The sequence below is a fragment of the Anopheles merus genome, chromosome X (genome assembly GCF_017562075.2).
Source record: "Anopheles merus strain MAF chromosome X, AmerM5.1, whole genome shotgun sequence".
Classification (NCBI taxonomy): domain Eukaryota; kingdom Metazoa; phylum Arthropoda; class Insecta; order Diptera; family Culicidae; genus Anopheles; species Anopheles merus.
This window is the reverse complement of record NC_054081.1, coordinates 17,854,145-17,871,989: the sequence shown is the minus strand read 5'-3', so window position 1 is coordinate 17,871,989 and position 17,845 is coordinate 17,854,145. Positions and strand designations below refer to the sequence as shown.

General features: G+C 47.9%; 1 protein-coding gene across 1 annotated transcript in view; it reads right to left on the bottom strand.

The window, feature by feature from the left end:
- LOC121590179 overlaps nucleotides 1–17,845 on the bottom strand; it is a 25,528-nt gene extending 7,683 nt beyond the window's left edge. The window contains exons 1-3 of the mRNA XM_041909622.1: nucleotides 17,504–17,845; nucleotides 14,338–14,571; nucleotides 3–2,764 (exon numbers count right to left, since the gene is read on the bottom strand). Coding sequence (XP_041765556.1) covers nucleotides 3–1,937 — 1,935 coding nt within the window. The 5' untranslated portion in view covers nucleotides 1,938–2,764; nucleotides 14,338–14,571; nucleotides 17,504–17,845. The remainder of the gene's footprint in view (nucleotides 1–2; nucleotides 2,765–14,337; nucleotides 14,572–17,503) is intronic.

Here is a 17,845-nt window from a genome sequence, read left to right as displayed (position 1 = left end):
GCATCGCAAGCATCGCCCGGTGCGGCCACCCCACCACCCTCGAGCGCTGGCGACGGAAGCTTCAAGTTGTTGGCGACGATCTTCGCAATCGGCCGGCCGCCGACGGTGGCACCAGCGGTGCGGCCCGCCACCCCGCCATTGCTGCCCGGTCCGCTCAGCAGTGCTAGCCGGACGCCGTAGTTGTTGCGCTGATGCTGGCGCGGAAGCGTGCCGCCCCCTTGGAAGTACTGCTGCTGCTGTTGCTGCTGCAGCTGCACGATCTGCTGGTGAACGAACTGTTGCTGCTGCTGCAATGTCCAGACCGGCGGCTGCTGCTGCTGTCCTGCTGTTACGGCGCCGGCCTGCTGGGCCGCAAAGTGATGATGGTCTTCCGACAGCGCCAGCAGCGCGGACGACTTCTCGTTCGTGGGCGTAATGTCGCTATCGTCGTACGAGCTGCGCCGATAGATCGCCTGCGTACCGTCGAAGTGGACGTGCGGATACGTTATCATCTGGTGGGCGGCGAGGGCCGATGGGGGCGGCGGTGCCGGCACCGTCTGCTGCCGGAGAAAGGTACTGTACGAGCCGGTGCCGACGCCGCCACCCACCCCCAGCTGGTGCTGCTTGGACGAATCCGACCGCAGGCCGATGCTCATGTCGTCGTAGTGATGGTGCAGCGCCCGGCCATGCGCCCCACCAGCGGCCGCCGGCGAGCGGGCAATCGTGGGCGAGAGGGCATAGCCGCCCAGCCCGGCGCCAACCACGCCGAGGCCCATCATGCCGGCGGCCGGCCCGCCCATCATCTTGCCGCTGATGATGTCCTTCACGCGCTTGATCGCGAGCAGAATCTTCTTCTGGTGGCCCAGCTTCACGATGCCGATGTCCTCCAGGTCTTCCCATGTCAGCTGCGTCACGTCGTGGACGGTCTGGTAGCCCTGCGCCAGCAGCGGCTGCACGTACTCCTCGAGCCGCAGCAGCCGCAGCCACTCGTCGATCGAGCCGGGCACGTAGCCGGGTAGCGCGTCCGGCAGCTTCAGCGCGTCGATGTGCCGCTTCAGCCGCTCGCGGTGGTTCGGCTTGCGGATGCCGATCGCGGTCAGATCTTCCGGCGTCATGCGCGCTATCGTCGGCAGATCGTAGCCCGCCTCCAGAAACAGATACGTGTACTCGTGGAAGTGTATCTCCATCAGCCACTCCGAGATGACGTCGTGGTCAGTGCGGCTGCCGCTCGACGAGTGGTTGCTCAGCCGGTGGCTGCAACTGGCGCCCGGTCCACCGGCAACGCCCCCAACCGACCCGGAACCGATCGAGCAGGAGCTGACCGAGCAGCGCGGCGACGACAGGACGCCATAGCTGCCCACGCCGCTCACGCTGCGATTGGACGAGTTGGAGGCGCCGGTAAGATAGGAGGAGGCGCGCCCCGAGTCCAGGCTGGCGGTGGAGTGCCGAGATCCGGACCCGGCCGACCCGGACAGCGACACCGGGCTGTCCCGGCCGGGCGACTGCGTCAAATCGATACCCTGATCGTCCAAGCCGTAATCGACCATACCGTCCGGACCGCACCGTAGCAGCAAGCTGGAGGGTGCAGCGGCGGCGGCTGCTGCTGCTACGGAAACTCCCGACCCACCGGCCGGCGGCGGCACCGTACCGGAAGCGGCACCGCCGGCACTATTGCTCCCGACACTGTTTGTCCCGTCGTGCGAAGGAATATGATGCTCTAGTATGACCGTGCCGGCCACTACCGCCGTGCCACCGTTTCGGCCCGCCCCATCGCCCGTATCGTAAATCACTGCCGTCGGTGGACCACCACCACCACTGCCACCATTGCCACCACCATTGTTCAGCCCTATCTTCCCGTACATGTCCGGGACGGCCGGTGGCATCACTTTCTTTGCCTGCGGTACACTTTTCGATTGTCGTGACATACCTGCGCCGGTGCTGAGGCTTAGCTTTCGCATCGTAACAACCGCGCTGCTGCTGCCGAATCTGTCAAACCCGAACGTGCCTGCTCCGGCCTGTACTGCTGATGTAGCGGCCGCTCTCGATGCTGCTGCTGCATGTGCACTGGCTTGTTTGATTGCTACAGTACTTGGTTAGAGACTCTCCGGTCTGCCCTAGGCAGACGCTCGCGGTCAGCCACAAGAGTCACCACACCCCGGCGCCGCACGCGGTATGACGCCAACTCCTACACGACACACGGTTTATCTCAACACTTCGCCTCGGTACAACGGGGTCCCTACGGCGTCATCCGCGGCCTGACACCTTCAAACGCAACGGAACTGTCCGGCGACACGACACGAGCAAGACTGACGGCTGCGGCAAGCAGGTTTCGCGATATATTCTTTCGCCGATGCTGGGCGCTCTGGCACTGGCGGCCGGTACTGTGTCTCGCTTGCGCTTGCCTCTGTGCTTCCTTCACGCGCGCATTCACCTTTATTGCACCCCGAGCTCGGCCGCGCGAGGGTGCACCAGTGAGAGAGTGCTGTGTTTATGGTACGCCCCGTCGAGGAACGGAACGGCGGCCGCATCCACCCGCGCGACGCAATTTAATGCGCTTCGTCCCTATTTCGCTCTCGCTCTCGCTCTCTTGCTCCGCTTCTTGCACAGAAACAAAAATATCCACAAAAGCCGCGGTGTGTAGTGTTGTGCACGGCGTCGCGTCTTCCGTCCAGCTCTTACGGTAACTGCGGTAGGAGTGCGGGGAAGCGAGAGGTATCGAGGCGTTGGTTGCGATGCTTTGGAGTTCAGGTTTTCTACCGTGGTGCAATTTGCGATGGCGTGGTTCCTAAAAGCAGAGAAAAAAAAACCCGCGGATGGAGGATCGCGGGAAAAAAGAGGAGAATGGTTAGTTTCCTTACGGTTATTAGCAGTTTTAATTCCTTTATCGGGGGCAATGCATTTTGCCGGTACTCCAAAGGCACCACCGCCACGCCCCGGCAAAGCGGTTATGTTGGATAAAGGCGAGTGTTTTAAAGAAAATTAATTTATCGATAAATTCCCTTCCACAAACACACACACGGGGTCCCCACACAATCCTACTACTGTACTGCCGATAAGAGAGCCGCCTTAGGATCCATCCGCGCAAGTTTAATACCGAAGACCCACAGCATTGTCACGGCAAGTTGACAAATGTTAATTTGCTCTGAACGACTTTAACTTCTAACATTCATATATAACCTGCCCGGGGGTTGACGCTAGGCGTCACGCAGAAACAGGTGTATCGAGCGTCACCACGCAGCATGCATGTGGGGTGGTGTGTTTTCCAAACATTGCCTTCACGGCACCGTTTGAGCAGCGAGAACGCTTGGCGATAAAGTTAAACTATCCCATGCACAAAGCCACCGCGTCACTCCTACCGCTTATCTAAACGTGATGTGAAACAAACGGTGCGCGCGACAATTGTAATTGCAACCAAACTGGAGGGGTTTGCAATTGCACCATTCGCTATCGACGTTTCGAAAGTCTAAATTAAATTTCAGCTGAGGTGCACGTTTTAAAAGACAAAAGTCTTGCTTCATTTGCTTCATTGTGCCAAAAAAATCTTTTTAGCCGGCTCTTCCCTACACACTGGGGCACTCAAATAGTACCACCAATCTAAAAAGCGTGTAACATTTTTGATAACGATTAATTTCCATTCTCTTCAACTAATGATGAAAAGCAAATGCAGATCGGCAAAAGTCATTACAGTGTTTCTCTAGCTAGCTCAACGTTATAATCTTCATTTCCAATCCGTAAAATCCCAATTCACCATTGCCAATTGAATGTCGAGCGTTTACCGAGCAACCAACGACAGATCATTCTAGTTTCCATTGTTATTGTTGAAATGTGTTTTACGGGATCGAATTGTTCGCTTCCGATGTTGAGCTGGCTAGAGCAACCATGTAAGGACTTATTCTTGGACCATAAGAATCCATCTTATAAACCATCTTATCTACATTTTTTCATAGTCTCCAAAAAACAGTTCATGAAATATATGAATTTACTCATACTTTACTTCAGTGGCGGTCGTCCCTACTCGGAAATTTAATTTATAATCAAAGCTCCATATACCTGCTAACTTTCAGGCTACCTGGACAGTTCTTCAAACCTCGTACATTGCTTTCACACAACGACACACGATGTAAAAATGCTGCATTCTGACCACAGTAATGACTAATTAACGATAACTCAAAATGTAACACTGCATCGGCAAATATTGGATAATACTGTGGCAATTTTGTTGAAGAATAGAGACTACCAACATACTTTCGATCTCATGCAATTCATACCTTTTTTAAGTGCTTGGTTTTGAATGGTTTTTAAATATACCGAAATAATTTTTGCAGAACCGTATTTAAAGATTACCCTTATCATTGAAGTGAAGAAAATGGTATACCGATACATACATGATTTCCGAACTTTCCAGAAAGCCTCAACGTCAGAAAATGGGTGAAAATATTGGTAGTCCAAATTTAGAGTGCTCTCAGGAAACAACTACTAAAACACGTGCCACTTGCCATCTTCGCGGATACCTTCCCAAACAAGTATGTAAGTTTTCTATATGTAACTTACTTCACACTTCGATAATTCATCAATAAAGACTGAACCTTATTCCTCAGTGGACTAACATTAATAAACCCACTTTTCTTATCTTATAATTTACAATCTAGTTCTGCTTCATTCTAATAACTGCCGAACTTTTTCCTTCCTTCGTCGGCCGCATGTGGCCCGAGGACCGTATGTTTGACATGTCTTAAAGGTATTACGGACTATATCTCTGAGTATACTTATACTTCAACCATTGAGAATCTGGACAGCCAAATCGCATATACTATTTAGATACATTTATCTAAGGGAGACATTCATCTTGACGAGAATTAAATATGACTATGACAGACAGTTCCAAAGTGTTCATCTTAAAGAAGAGAAACCCCAACCTCAATAAACTTCATTTTAGGCAGATTTAACTGCATTTCATCATTTTTTGCATCGTATGCCCAAAGCACAGAATTAGTATGCTCTTTCTCAATTCGCTCAGCATTGACTGCCAGAGCCTTTAGTGCGATAAGCGGTGCAGCACATGTCGTTTTCGTTCTTTCTTTCCTCGCTCATTCGTTTTAAATCGGAAGCAGCAAATTCAAATCCCAACCTGGGTGTTCAAGTCACAATCGTTAGACCGAGAAGTTTGTCGAATTTGATTGTAGGGTGATTCGCACCAAGGTAAAAATAATGACGAATGTATACGATATTATTTTCATTTCCGCAAAATCCGCGTTGTCACAGCCCTCCAAATGCGATTTTTTTTTTCGCTAAATTTTGGCTCAAATTCACCTATTTTTATCTTCAAGGCCCCAATGTTTGACAGCGTGGTATAATTGTTGCCTCTAAAACATCTATTTTTAATAGTTCATAAATCTCCAAATATCCATGAATCTCCAAAGAATCACGAATATCGAAAGATTAATAAGTTTCAAACGACTCCTATATCGCGAAAGATTCACGAATCTCTAGGAATTCATGAATCTCAAGGGATTCATACGTCTACAAAGATTCATAGAGCTTAAGCTGCTCATCATTCCACTTCTTGGCGTAGCACCCTACGTGGTCATACCTGCCTATACAGGTTTTTGAGACTTCTTGGCAAGTACCACGCAGCCGGATTGTTTTGCTATGGGGAGACGGTCCATGCTAGGTTTGAACTCACGACGGACATGTTATGTTGTTAGGTGGGATGGCGCAAATACAATATTTTGAAAATCATACACCTTGAAGAGTCGATTTGAGATTCGAATCACTCATCACTGAAGATTCATATGAATGAATCTCAACGAAAGATTCATGAAAACCAACACTTATTTACAGGTGGAAAATAATATATTGAGAACTATTTAATAAGTTGGTTTTTCACACCCAAAAAAATAGGTTTTGTAGTGTATCAAGTAATGTTCAATTACAGTTGTCATACATCTGCTCAAATGCCTAGTAAAATTAATCATGATTTCAACAAGAGTCTATTTTATGTTCGTACGCAGTGTCGATTCCTGGATGTCGACCAGCAGCAGCGCAACTGCTACGGCGAATCCAGGGCTCGGCACGTCTATCCACAACATCTCCCCCTTTTAATAACCGAAGGGTCGAACCGACGCGGGTGATATTCCACAACGGAATACCAGCGTGGTGACACCCTTCGACCGATGGTACGTAGTGGGTGGTGTGTAGCCGGCTGCCCATTGCAGTGGTCGCCAGTGATGGGACAGCAGCCGGGGCCACGGTGTCTGCGGTGGCGGCGGCCCGATGTTCCGCGGTATCCAAAGGCACAGGGAACCGTGCCATCGCGATGGCCGCTGCACTGACGCTGCAGAAAGGCCAGACGAAACGCGATGGCTGCCGCGGGTTCTGTAGGATCCTCCTTGCGCAAGAGGATCCCATCCTCGTCGCCACTTTTATGTTCGTACGCAGTGTCGATTCCTGGATGTCGACCAGCAGCAGCGCAACTGCTACGGCGAATCCAGGGCTCGGCACGTCTATCCACAACAGTCTAAAATTGTAGTCTTACAGGTGTATTGGTATACAGGCTATTGTAGGTGCGATGGAGGCACAAATGGATACGGTAGAGCCACAAAATGTAGTGACAACGACTGTAACTAAAGTCAAATTGCAGGCAAAACTACGCTCACTTTGACGCTTAAGATATGCGCAGCGCAATAAAGCCCCGTTGGTGCACCTGTAAACCGAAACAACAGTGCACAATTGTGAACATATTTGGTGACGCTTTAATGTGAGTGAGTGAAGGTGTGCGTGTGTATGCGGTCACGTGTTTTGCAGGGTGGTATCTAACAGGTGCCGCTCTTGCGCGGGCCCGTGCAACTGCATCACAGCATCCTCGTAACGTGGGCCGGAGGGGAGCGAGAGAACGGGGTAATATTATCAGCGTAATGTACCTTGACAGGGCCGACGCCCGGTCAGCGGCAATCAACTACAGCAGCCCTTCATCTCGCGCTATTTGAAGTGTCGAAAATGCTAAATGTCTTTTTCTCTCACCACGCTCTCACTCTCCCTCTCTCTCGCGCTCTAGCTATGGTCGGTAAGATGGATTTATAACACAAAACCTGACCACTGCGTCGGAGGATTGAGCAATCCCATCGCCAAAGCAAGGAGAAAGAAAGGGTGGAAAATTTAGGAATGGAAATTATTTTCCTCTGTACGAAGTGGTAGTGTCCATCTTTCGCTACACGGCAAACCGCCCTATCCGTGAACAATTTATTGAACTCGCACAGCAAAGCGGTAAAGTGTAGTGCAATTTTGACATTTACAACTCGAGATCGAGTTCCATAAAAAAAGCGTCTATTTTCTTATCCCGCGGCCCCAGTTGCCCAGGAGCCCTATTGAACCCTGCCAGGATAGGAGGGCAGCCCAGCGCCAAAACCGCACCCACAACACAGCATCCTTCTTGCCTATCGGATCTTTTTCTCTCTCTTTCTCTCTCTATCTCGGCAAACGGCGCAGCCATAAACTATAGCTGCACAGCAAAATAACAATAATCTGCTGCAAGCGCAACGTATAGAGTGCCGGCTGTAACGAAATGGCACTTCGAGATGCACACAAATGGAATGCATTTTCTCCATCAGGCCAGGCATCGCGGGGCACCGTTTCGGGTCGAACCGAAACCATCTTCTCCTCCCCGGCCGGGTTACGAAATGTAGTGTAAAGTGTTTTAGAACGTGTTCTTCACGGCTGGCGGGGTTTTATACTTGCATCGCTCGTCTACCGATACGCCTGCCCGTAGCACGTGCTGCTCCGCTCGCATGCCGCATGTGTGGATGCAGCCCGCGCACACGTGAAAGTCGTAAAAATTGGACCATCATCATCTTGACTCGGGGATGATCGGAAAAGCATAACTTTATGCATATCCGCCGCAGCATCAGCAGCGTCGAAACGCTGCCCGAAGGCGCACACAGGGGCAAAGTCGTAAAAAAACGTGGAAAAATAAAACACAGACAACACAACACAGCGACGATTTAAAATAATCTTCCACCCAAGATGGTGTGAGATGTAGGGCGGGAGGAGGGAGTGTTGTAGCAAACAAAGGATAGTGAGGGGATGGGGATCGGGGATGCCCGGCTGCTCTCTGCCATATGATGTGTTATTTACTTGTGCGCGCGATGCTTTTCGGTGCTTGTGCCTTGTGCACTGACTGCAACAAGCTGCCGAGTTTATAATTCGCGTCAGTCTCTGTTAACACGCGCGCGCCCAAGCCGGGAGAAGCGTGCTCTAAATCGGGGCTTTATTTCTTCTCACTGACTGCTGGTTCCACCACCAACCCGCGCAACAACGACTGTTGGAAGGAATCGGGAAGGGGATGATGAGCGGGATGGATATTTCCAATCGCAATCGGGCCAGGAATTAGTAGTCGATGGTTCGCGCCGTTCTTGTAAATTGTGAAATTGCATTAAAATTTTCCTTGTTCCCGTTTCACGCGCGCCTCACTTTCCCCCGGGCGATGGCAAACAAGCGGGAGCAGCTAAAATAGACTATACAATTTTGATTATAAAAGCAAGGAGGATCATCGGGATGCCCAGCGATGCAATCGAATACGAAAATCTATTTTCAAATATAGTTTAAAATCAAAACAAAACCAAACAACGCATTTTGTTCATAAAAAAATCCTCTATCCGAAAGCTTTTTGAATCTGACAGGATTATTCTATTTTTGTTATCGAAATTACTTGACGTCGTAATTTATAAACGAACAAAAAAAAGTTTACTTTGCAGCAGAAGTTCGACCTTCGTTCGAAGAATAATTTCAAAAATTGCATTAACCCGTGTCAAACAGTTGGCTTTTCTGCACGAACGAGTGCTTTATAAAGCAATTGAAGACTCAAAAACACGCTAATAACAAAATTTAATTTGAACCAACATTAAGAAATGTCTTCCAAGAAAACTGTCAAAATTAACTACTTAATAAGGTACTTCTTAAGGCCCATATACGCTTTGCAATAATCGGTCACACATTTTAAAGGGTCCGCTTGTTCAACCAGTTGGAATCTCCATAGAAACAAGATTATTTTGCTTTACCTGGCTGTTTCTTTCCAGTTAGTATTTATTTGTGGCGTAAAGTCCAATTTTTAGCGATCTCCTCAATTTAGCGGATGTTCAGAATAAGCGATAATAGAGTCGTCTACTGCAGGGGTATAACATTTTCCAGCAATTGCCCCTTTTTTAATTTAAAGCCAACTAAGCTGAAATGTCAGCCTGTAAGACGAACAATACTCATCACCCGGATTATATACATATGACAATTATGTTCCGCCACATTGGATTCACCGTATGTGTACAAGCAATGATGTTAAAATCATTTTGTTTTCCTTTTTTTAACGGGTTATAGTTCTTGTAATAAATTTAAAAATGTTGATCCAAACAATTTTGTTCTATGTTAATGCATGATGCATTTGTTATGATTCAGCAAAAAAGAAAATAAAATCCTTCAAGAGCTAACCTGATCGAGCCTGCTACGTATCGGCATTTGTTTACATATTTTTCGGGCTGAAATTATTCTGGCTGAAAATCTGAGACGTAGTTCTGCGTGTAGTTTTGTATGGAGTGTTGACATGGTTTCAGCCGCCAAGTTTCAAACTCCATAAAAAAGCTGGCTAGTATCGTAAAATCCCCTAATGTTAACCCTAGAAAGTAAACAAACATCTGTTGAGCACCGTACAACAAGCCTACACTGCCGGCCGTCGTACAGAGACTTACTTTGCCTGTTTAGAAAACTGATGCTAAGAATAGGAAATATCATACACATTGTCAGGTAGTCGACATATCAATCGCTTTTGATCGCACCTTAAGCGCCAGAGTGTCATTGAGCAGTTGAACAAATGGTTGATCTTGGTTTATTGATTGTGAAATCAAACATCATTCCAAATGTAAGACCAACTTAGGAATTAGTATTTATTATTGATTTAAGACTAAAATCTCGCCAAAACTTTCTGCATATAAAAATGAAATAAAAGCAGACTAAACCTTCTTCATTTGTTGTTCAAATAAAATATCTTCAAGGCGTACACTTCTCACTATTGTCAACAGTTGGTTTGTTCCAAAACTGTTGTACGGCATTGAATTTTTTTCAATGAGCAATAACAATATTGGCAGAAAACTAGCTCCCACACACTATTGCGATCTGCAGAAAATTACTGGAGATTTTATCACGAGCCCTAGCAGCATTAAGCTCCTCCATTGATAATACTTCAATATTTTCAAGCGAGATTGTCTGATAGCAGTTGAGGTAGCCACCGTAAATGACAGACAGCAAGTTATTTTTAAGAATAGCGCTAGCGCACTGTTGGCTTTGGATAAAGGACGCATACGGAACCCTTACATACAAACTATCGATTTATTAGCAAGAGAAAAATCAATCGCTTTTTGTTAGATCCCAGGGCAAAGGACATTGATGGAAACGAAGAAGCTGACCGTGTCGCGAATTAAGATGGAAAGATAAGGCAGATGGACCTATCTTGAGAGCAGATCCCTCCGTATGGAGAAAAGGATCGATACATCAGCGCTGGAAAGTATATAGTATGTTTCTTAAATGACAAATCTTTAAACAAAAAATCCAACGTACATCGGCACCTTGGACAAGTCCCCAATGGAACTCAGGGATCAGAGAGTAATTACGAGACTGACACACTAGACTTACCATTTACGCATCTCGCAATTGAAAATAGGAATCGGCTTTCATTTGTCCGTTTTGTGAAATGGACTCCATATTTCGGATATGCTCACGAAAGAAAGAAGCACGCTCTTGGCGAACGAATCGAAGAAATCCTTTCAAACAATCTTAGAGAATTAGTAAAACTATTTGACAGGAATGAATATTTCTTCCTGCATAAAACTACAATCTGTTTGATCTTTCACAGCCTTGGAAAGAGTTTATGTTTCTTTAAAGTAAACAATTTATGTTGGAAAAATCAACATTTTAGGCGGAAAGGCGGATGTTCAAAAGCATCGTTAAAAAATAAACCACAACAAAAACAACAACAGTATTGTTAGCTGGCCAGTTTTTCGATATGAAAAGGGTTTTTTTTTTGGTTAGTTATGTAAAGCTGAGACATGTGGCAGTTTTTTTTTCGATAATGATGTGCATAACCGACAAAAATGCAACTTTTTGCTGTCGTTATTAACAATATTTACTGAAGCAATACGGCCTTTTTGGACCGTTACTCCTGAATAATAAAAAAAAAAAAAAAACAATATTCACTGCTGAAATTTTCTCGCGATTTCTTCATTGTTCAATTTTAAGAAGAAGAAGTTAGACCTAACAGGAAAATCATTATCGGTTTTGCTGAAGTTCCAAGCTTTTGCGCATTTTTTACATTTTTTCGTTTTCTGAGAATTTGTCTGGCGTCGCGATTTCGATTTCAACTGCCCCCGTCATCTTGGTTGATTTTCGATCTAGACCTAAACAACAAATATACAAATTCCAAAGAGCAATCGAGTCGAATGTCTCGACGCGTATCGCGTTAGAAATTACAACAAAACTGTTAAAAAAGATTTCCTCGGCATTTTTGGCTTGCAGTACGATCAGACCCCGTGATTTCAAGAAATATACACCTATATAAACAACGCTCGTATTGATCATCTGAGATCACATCAAAACCCCCGGCAATCAATAGAAGTACCCGCGGATGGATACGATTTTATGATTAATAAATCATAATCACAAAAACCATCGTCTTGGAGCAGATGAGGTAAGCAACAGAGACAAACAAAACATAAAAAAATGTTATTAGTCTGGTAGACGGGATATCAGCGGAGTTTCTGTTTTAACGACCTATATTTTTTACCCCTTTTGGCACAGTTGAATTTTAGTTGATGCTTTCTTGCGAGTTTGTGGATAACAAAGCTGGGTACGAGCCATATTGGTTTTTAGAGCTGTGCGACCTGAAGCTTCCATCGAATCATGTTTGACAATTTAATAATAATTAAAACAGCGAATGCAATAACAGTCAACAGTACTCGTACGTGGGTTGTAAATAGCACCACACCGGTAAATATCATGGCGTAATCGGACGCTTGAGACAAACCGTGCCATAATCTGGTTTATAAAAAAATAAAATAAAATAAAAAAAAAACATACCAACCCATCTCTCGCGCTTGGATTGATGGACTTGTTTCTTGCAGACTTGGGCGCAATTTAGAGCTCGCACATTTAATGATCAACTCCTCGCCCCCTCCCTGTACCTCAGATTTATTAGTCTGTATTCTTGAACGATCTTACCCACCACCATCTTGTCGATATCGCATCACTTTGAGCAAGTGCAATAAAATCCAATATATCCAGACGGTGAGAAAAAAAGAGAAAGAAACAGAGATATAGAGAGAGAAAGAGAGTGGGGTTCTTTGCTGTATGTGCTCTTTGGAGCGCACCTACGACTCCGATCCGACTCCGGCTATTTTTAGTCCGATTCCGATTCCGTCAAATTCTGGTCCACTAGTTTCGCACGGAGTCGGAGTCGTACGGAGTATTTCGGAATCGTCCGGAGTCATTCGGAGTCGTTTGTAGTCGTCCGGAGACGTTCGAAGTCGTCTGAAGTCTTCCGGAGTTGTTCAAAGTGGTCCAGAGTCCTTCGGAATCGTCCAAAGTCGTTTGAACCCGGAGTCGTCCGGAGTCGGCCATAGTCGACCAGAGTCGGAGTCATTCGGAGTCGTCCAGGGTATATCGGAGTCAACCGGAATCGGAGTCGGTCGGAGTCAACAGGAACCGTCCGGTATAATGTGCTTGTGATGAGGCATTTCATTTCGTTTTGTTTTGTTTTTTTTTTTCTCTCTTTAAATTTGCGCGTGCACTTCGTATACAGGCCTTTGTTTCGAAGGCCGACTCCGGGCGACTCCGGACGACTTCGATTCCAACCGACTCCAGAAGACTCCGACAACTGTCAACGACTCCCAACGACTCCGAACGATTCCAGACGACTCCGAACTACTCCAGACGACTCCGAACGACTCCCAACGACTCCGAACGACTCCAGACGACTCCGAACGACTCCAGACGACTCCGAACTACTCCAGACGACTCCGACTCCGGACGATACTGGACGACTCCAGACGACTCCGACTCCGGGCGACTCCGAACGACTCCCAATGACTCCGGACCTGGGCGGACCTACCTTCCGGAGTGGATTCAGAAATTATTGGAGATGGATCGGAGTCGACTCCGGATTTTTGCCAACTTTTCCCATCACTAGCTTTGTGGGCCGAGACCTTCGTGATGCGCAACGAGAGACGGGTGTTGGAATAGGTAAACAACAATGCAGGTGTTTGTGGTTCTATTTCTTTGCGATACTCTTCGACTGATCGTGTATTTTACTGCGCTCGATTGCTTGCAGGCAATTAAAGTGTCTCTCGGGGTTAAGCAGCACATTAGACCCCCCCCCCCCCCCTCCCCCATCCCAACGCCGTGCTCGTGAGTTTGTTCCATGCTTTTGAAAATATTTTTCCGGTACGCTTTGGTAGAGATTTTGTTAAAACTGTGACCAAACACTCGAAATTTCAATTCTACTAGGGTGGCATATATGTGCGTGTGTGTATATGTGTTACAGTTTCCTGTCTACGCAAAGGCCCTATTTTCCACCAAAGCATTTGGTAAGTGGCCAAAAAGTGACAAAAAAAGTCCCACAAACATAGCAACATCACGTAGTAAAGTTGTTTCATATTTCCATCTAGACTGGCGCAACACAGTCTCCGGCGTTCTCAACCGGGGAAGGCGAGTGTGTTGTTACACAACCCGGCCATCCTGCTCCGGCCACCTAGGCAAGAGACGTTTTGTCATCGAATCGACAAAGTGCTTCGGTTTCCGTTTTCTCGAGCGGGACGGACCGTGAAACTTGAACCCCCATGCCACCCCCGCCCTGGCCCTCCACACGCGCAAAGAGACGCACATGCCGCTCGTCGTTGTAGAACATCCATTGTGTCTTTCCGGCCCGCGCGGTTTTGCTTTGCATCATTTGCACAACGATGACAGAGTCAAGTGTGGTTGCCGCGGGAATGGGAAACAGTGTTTCCGTTATCAGCTCTTTTTTTTGTTAATGCTGCTGCCTCGGTGTGGCTGACTTCATACTCCCCCCTCCCTTGGTGGTCCAACACACACACACACACACACACACACGGTGGGCGACCGCCCATTTGCACTTTTGTTTTTTCGAGCAGTTGCGGCGAAAAATCATCGCTCACATGTCACGAAAGGCCAGCGCGTGGAAGTGCGTTCGGGGGGGCTGAGATAAGACACAGCGAAAACGGAAAACGCCACCGGTGCGCGCTACAAGGCACAAGTTGATGAGAGGCGCTTTCGTCAGTTCAAAGGTGCGCGCGAAAGCACCACACTTACCTTCGCAAAATTCTGACCGCAGCAGCTGCAGGAGGGACGTGTGCGGGGGAGAGGCTGGTGTCGTTTCGGGAGGAACTGAAGCGATGGAAAGTGTGCTGCTCGTATGTGGGGAGTGTCAGGCCATCATGATGGATGCCGCCCGCGCGCCCCGCGCCCGGCGACCGTTTGGAGGGGGCGGAACTGCTTTTCTTCGAATGCCGCGAATGTGTGCCTTTTTCTGCTGCGATCCCCGCCCTACTAGCAAAGAGAATGTAAAAGTGTGCGTCTTTCAGGCGAGGGGCATGTAGAAGCAGGGAGAGACGGCTGGAAATACGCGGAATTGCTAGGAGGCGAGAGCGTGTTTTGCTTTCTACACAGTTTTCGCACTTACACAATCACACATGTGTGAATGTGTGCGTTCACTTTCAGCCTGCGCGCTCAGTTTGGTTTTCTCGCAGCGGCTTGCTGGTGTCGGTGTCTCGCTCGCACTAGTGCAGCGAGTGTTCCTCGTGCGTTCCCTTTCTTGCTACCACACAAAATCGTCAGTACAGTTCAAGCCTTCGCAGCGTGAGGCCGCGCGCGTTTTAGCCTAAGTCCCGGGCGCTCGATGTAATTTGAAGTGAAGTGTTGAAGTTTTATTTATTTCAATTCACATTATTACGGCCTCGGTCGTATTTTCAAGTGTTGAAGTGTTGTGCGCATTGAAATAAAGCAGCGTTAATCTTTCATAATTCAACATGAATATGTAAATTATGCTGCTTTATTTCAATGCTTTTTTTACAGTATTCAACATACACAACATACAGGCAGTAAGGCGGGTGCTTGAAGTGACGATTTTTTTATTATTTATAATAAAAAATATGTGTGGTTTTGTGGCAAGATTGTGGTTAGCGATGTGTGGAACTGTGCCTTAAGTTTCAATAAAGTGTTAAAATATCAACCGAGCTTGATGTGTTTAAGTTTTATTTCGATGCATGCGATTTTATTACGCTGCAAATCAAAGTGAACGAAAGCGCACAGCGCACAACGCGCAACGAAAGAAACGAGGGGGAGGGGGTGTCCAGCGCTACGCGCAAAGTGCGGCAACAGCGCAGCGCACACCGAAAGAAACGCGCGCGAGGGGGTGTCCGGCGCAACGCGCAAATTCGGCAACAGCGCAGCGCAAACCGAAAGAAACGGGAGAGAGGGGGAACAGCTGATCCGCGCATCCAGCGCATCGCGAGAGGAAAGAAACGGGAGGGAGGGGGTATCAGCTGATCAGCTGTTTTGTATCGCGAGAGCGCCCCGTGTAATTTGAAGGCAAGCGAGAGAGCGCTGCGCGCGCTTGCTCTCAATTCGGAAAAAAATCACTGCCGCTCGACTATGGCGGACAATACAAATTCGACCGAACCCCTTCTCCCTGTTTCTACATGCCCCTCGCCTGTAAATTTAACTCTCTTTGCCTGTCGGGCGTTCTCCCGGTTGCGCGTCTAGCACCCGCACCGCACAGTCATACAAATTCCGGGGAAAAGCTTTCCACACTGCGCAACACACACTAACACACACACAGCTACACGTACACAAATACTAGCTAAACGCACTTTTCCTTCGCCCGCGAAAGGATGAAAATTTCAGCCGAGGAAGATTACGCAGCAGGAACGTACGCGAGAGCACGCAAGACGACAGGAGGGAAACAGCCCGAGTTGAAATTATTATTGATAAACGTTTGATTGGTGATAATAATGATGATGGTGTTGGCCGGGCACACCACTGCTTCTGCTTGTTGTCTTCCTTGCTGCTGTCACGGCGGTGCGGAGGAACACGCTCTGCCTTTCCTTTTCTTTCTTCTGCGTTCAGGCCGCAACTGCCGCTGCCGCTGCTGCTGCTGCACTCTGCTGCGCGTCCTCTCGCGCGTACAATCGCTTGCGTTATATTCGGGTTGATGGTCGAGCGTGTGAGTACGGGCGGGCTGTGCTCTCCCCTTCCCCTCCTTTTCACCGTGCACCGTGACTGCTTCTGCTTCTGCTTCAAGCTTCTATCTTCTCTCGCTCACTGTTTCTTCTTCGCCTGCTTCTAGCGATAGACACTGCAGCGCGCACGGTACTAAACTGAGATGAAACTCACGTACTGTCACACACACACACTCACACACTCATGCACACATGTGCACACACACGGGCGCGTAATCACTGTACGTTGGCAGCCGGGAGCGCGTGCGCGTAAGGGAGAAAGCAATAGGAAGAGAAAAGAAAACCACACAAAAACAGTTAGTTTTTCAGCTGCTGTACACACACACACACACTTGCACACGTGCGCAAACGCACGTTTCATACAGACACACGTACACACACGCGCTAGTTGACAAGATTTTTTTTGTTTGAGAGTTTTGCGTTAATTTCATACAAAAAAAAACTCCAAAAGGGCTTACTTCAAAAGCTGCAAAAGTTCTCGCTCTCAACCTATCGCTCTTTCTCTTTCCCTCATTTACTACTATTACAAGTCACTCCAGTCAATGCGTCAGAGCAAAGGCGATTATAATACAAATCTTTCACTTCGAATGTGTGCTGTGTATGTGCTGTATGTGTATGTGTAGAGAGAGAAAAGCAAATAGTACAACCGACGTACTCCTTCGACCTGTTTGTGTCGGAAATAAAGCAGCGCAAGATGAATGAGGAACTAAAAGCACATAGCAGCGCGCACACACACACACACAAACACACTTCAAATGCACCTTTGAGCCTACACGTTCTTTTTTTTCTTCAGCTACTTCTTTTGTTGCTCGCTTCACCTGCCTGACCCTTGGGGGGAAACAGATTATTCCGAGCGGCGCTGTGTAGGCGAGTATGTGTATGTGGTATGCTGGTAGAGCAAACTGTAAAACGGACTTTTTACTGTTTCTTCTCCAACGTAAATGAAAAGCGCTTAATAAGTCACCTAATACTTCGAAGAAGAAATAACGAACGCGCAAAAAAAAATAAGAAACAGGTCTCTCGGCCGTGCGCGCACACACAATAAATGCGTGAGCGGTGGTTGTTGTCTTCGGTGTTGTTCCGAGCTTTCTTTCCCTTGGTTTCACACACGCACGCACACACACACATGCTCTGCACGGCTCCATCTGCATAGCTACCATCTGCAGCCAAGATGGGGCTTAAAGCTGGCCGAATTGACTGAAACGTACCGCTAGCCCGGCCCGTTGCGTTATACTTACGTCAAACTGATGGTACGGCACACCGAACGAGGACAGGCGGCCACTGATAAGCCGTGATAAGCGGGTCCAATTTTCTGGGCCGTACAGAGAGCGCCTCGCACGCAACGCGCGACGAATGGTGAAGGGAGGGCGGTGGTGCGTGCTGTACGCGCTGTCTCTCTGTATACTCTGCACACATATACACAGGCACACACACGGACTGATCTGCCCCTCTCGCGCAATACCACGACGATCTGGAGAGGACAACAGCGCCCCGTACGGACGGCTTGTGTTGATTGAGTGTGTGCGCTACTTGGGCCCGTGTTTCCCTCGAAACTGACATTGTTTCCCTTGCCCGTAGGT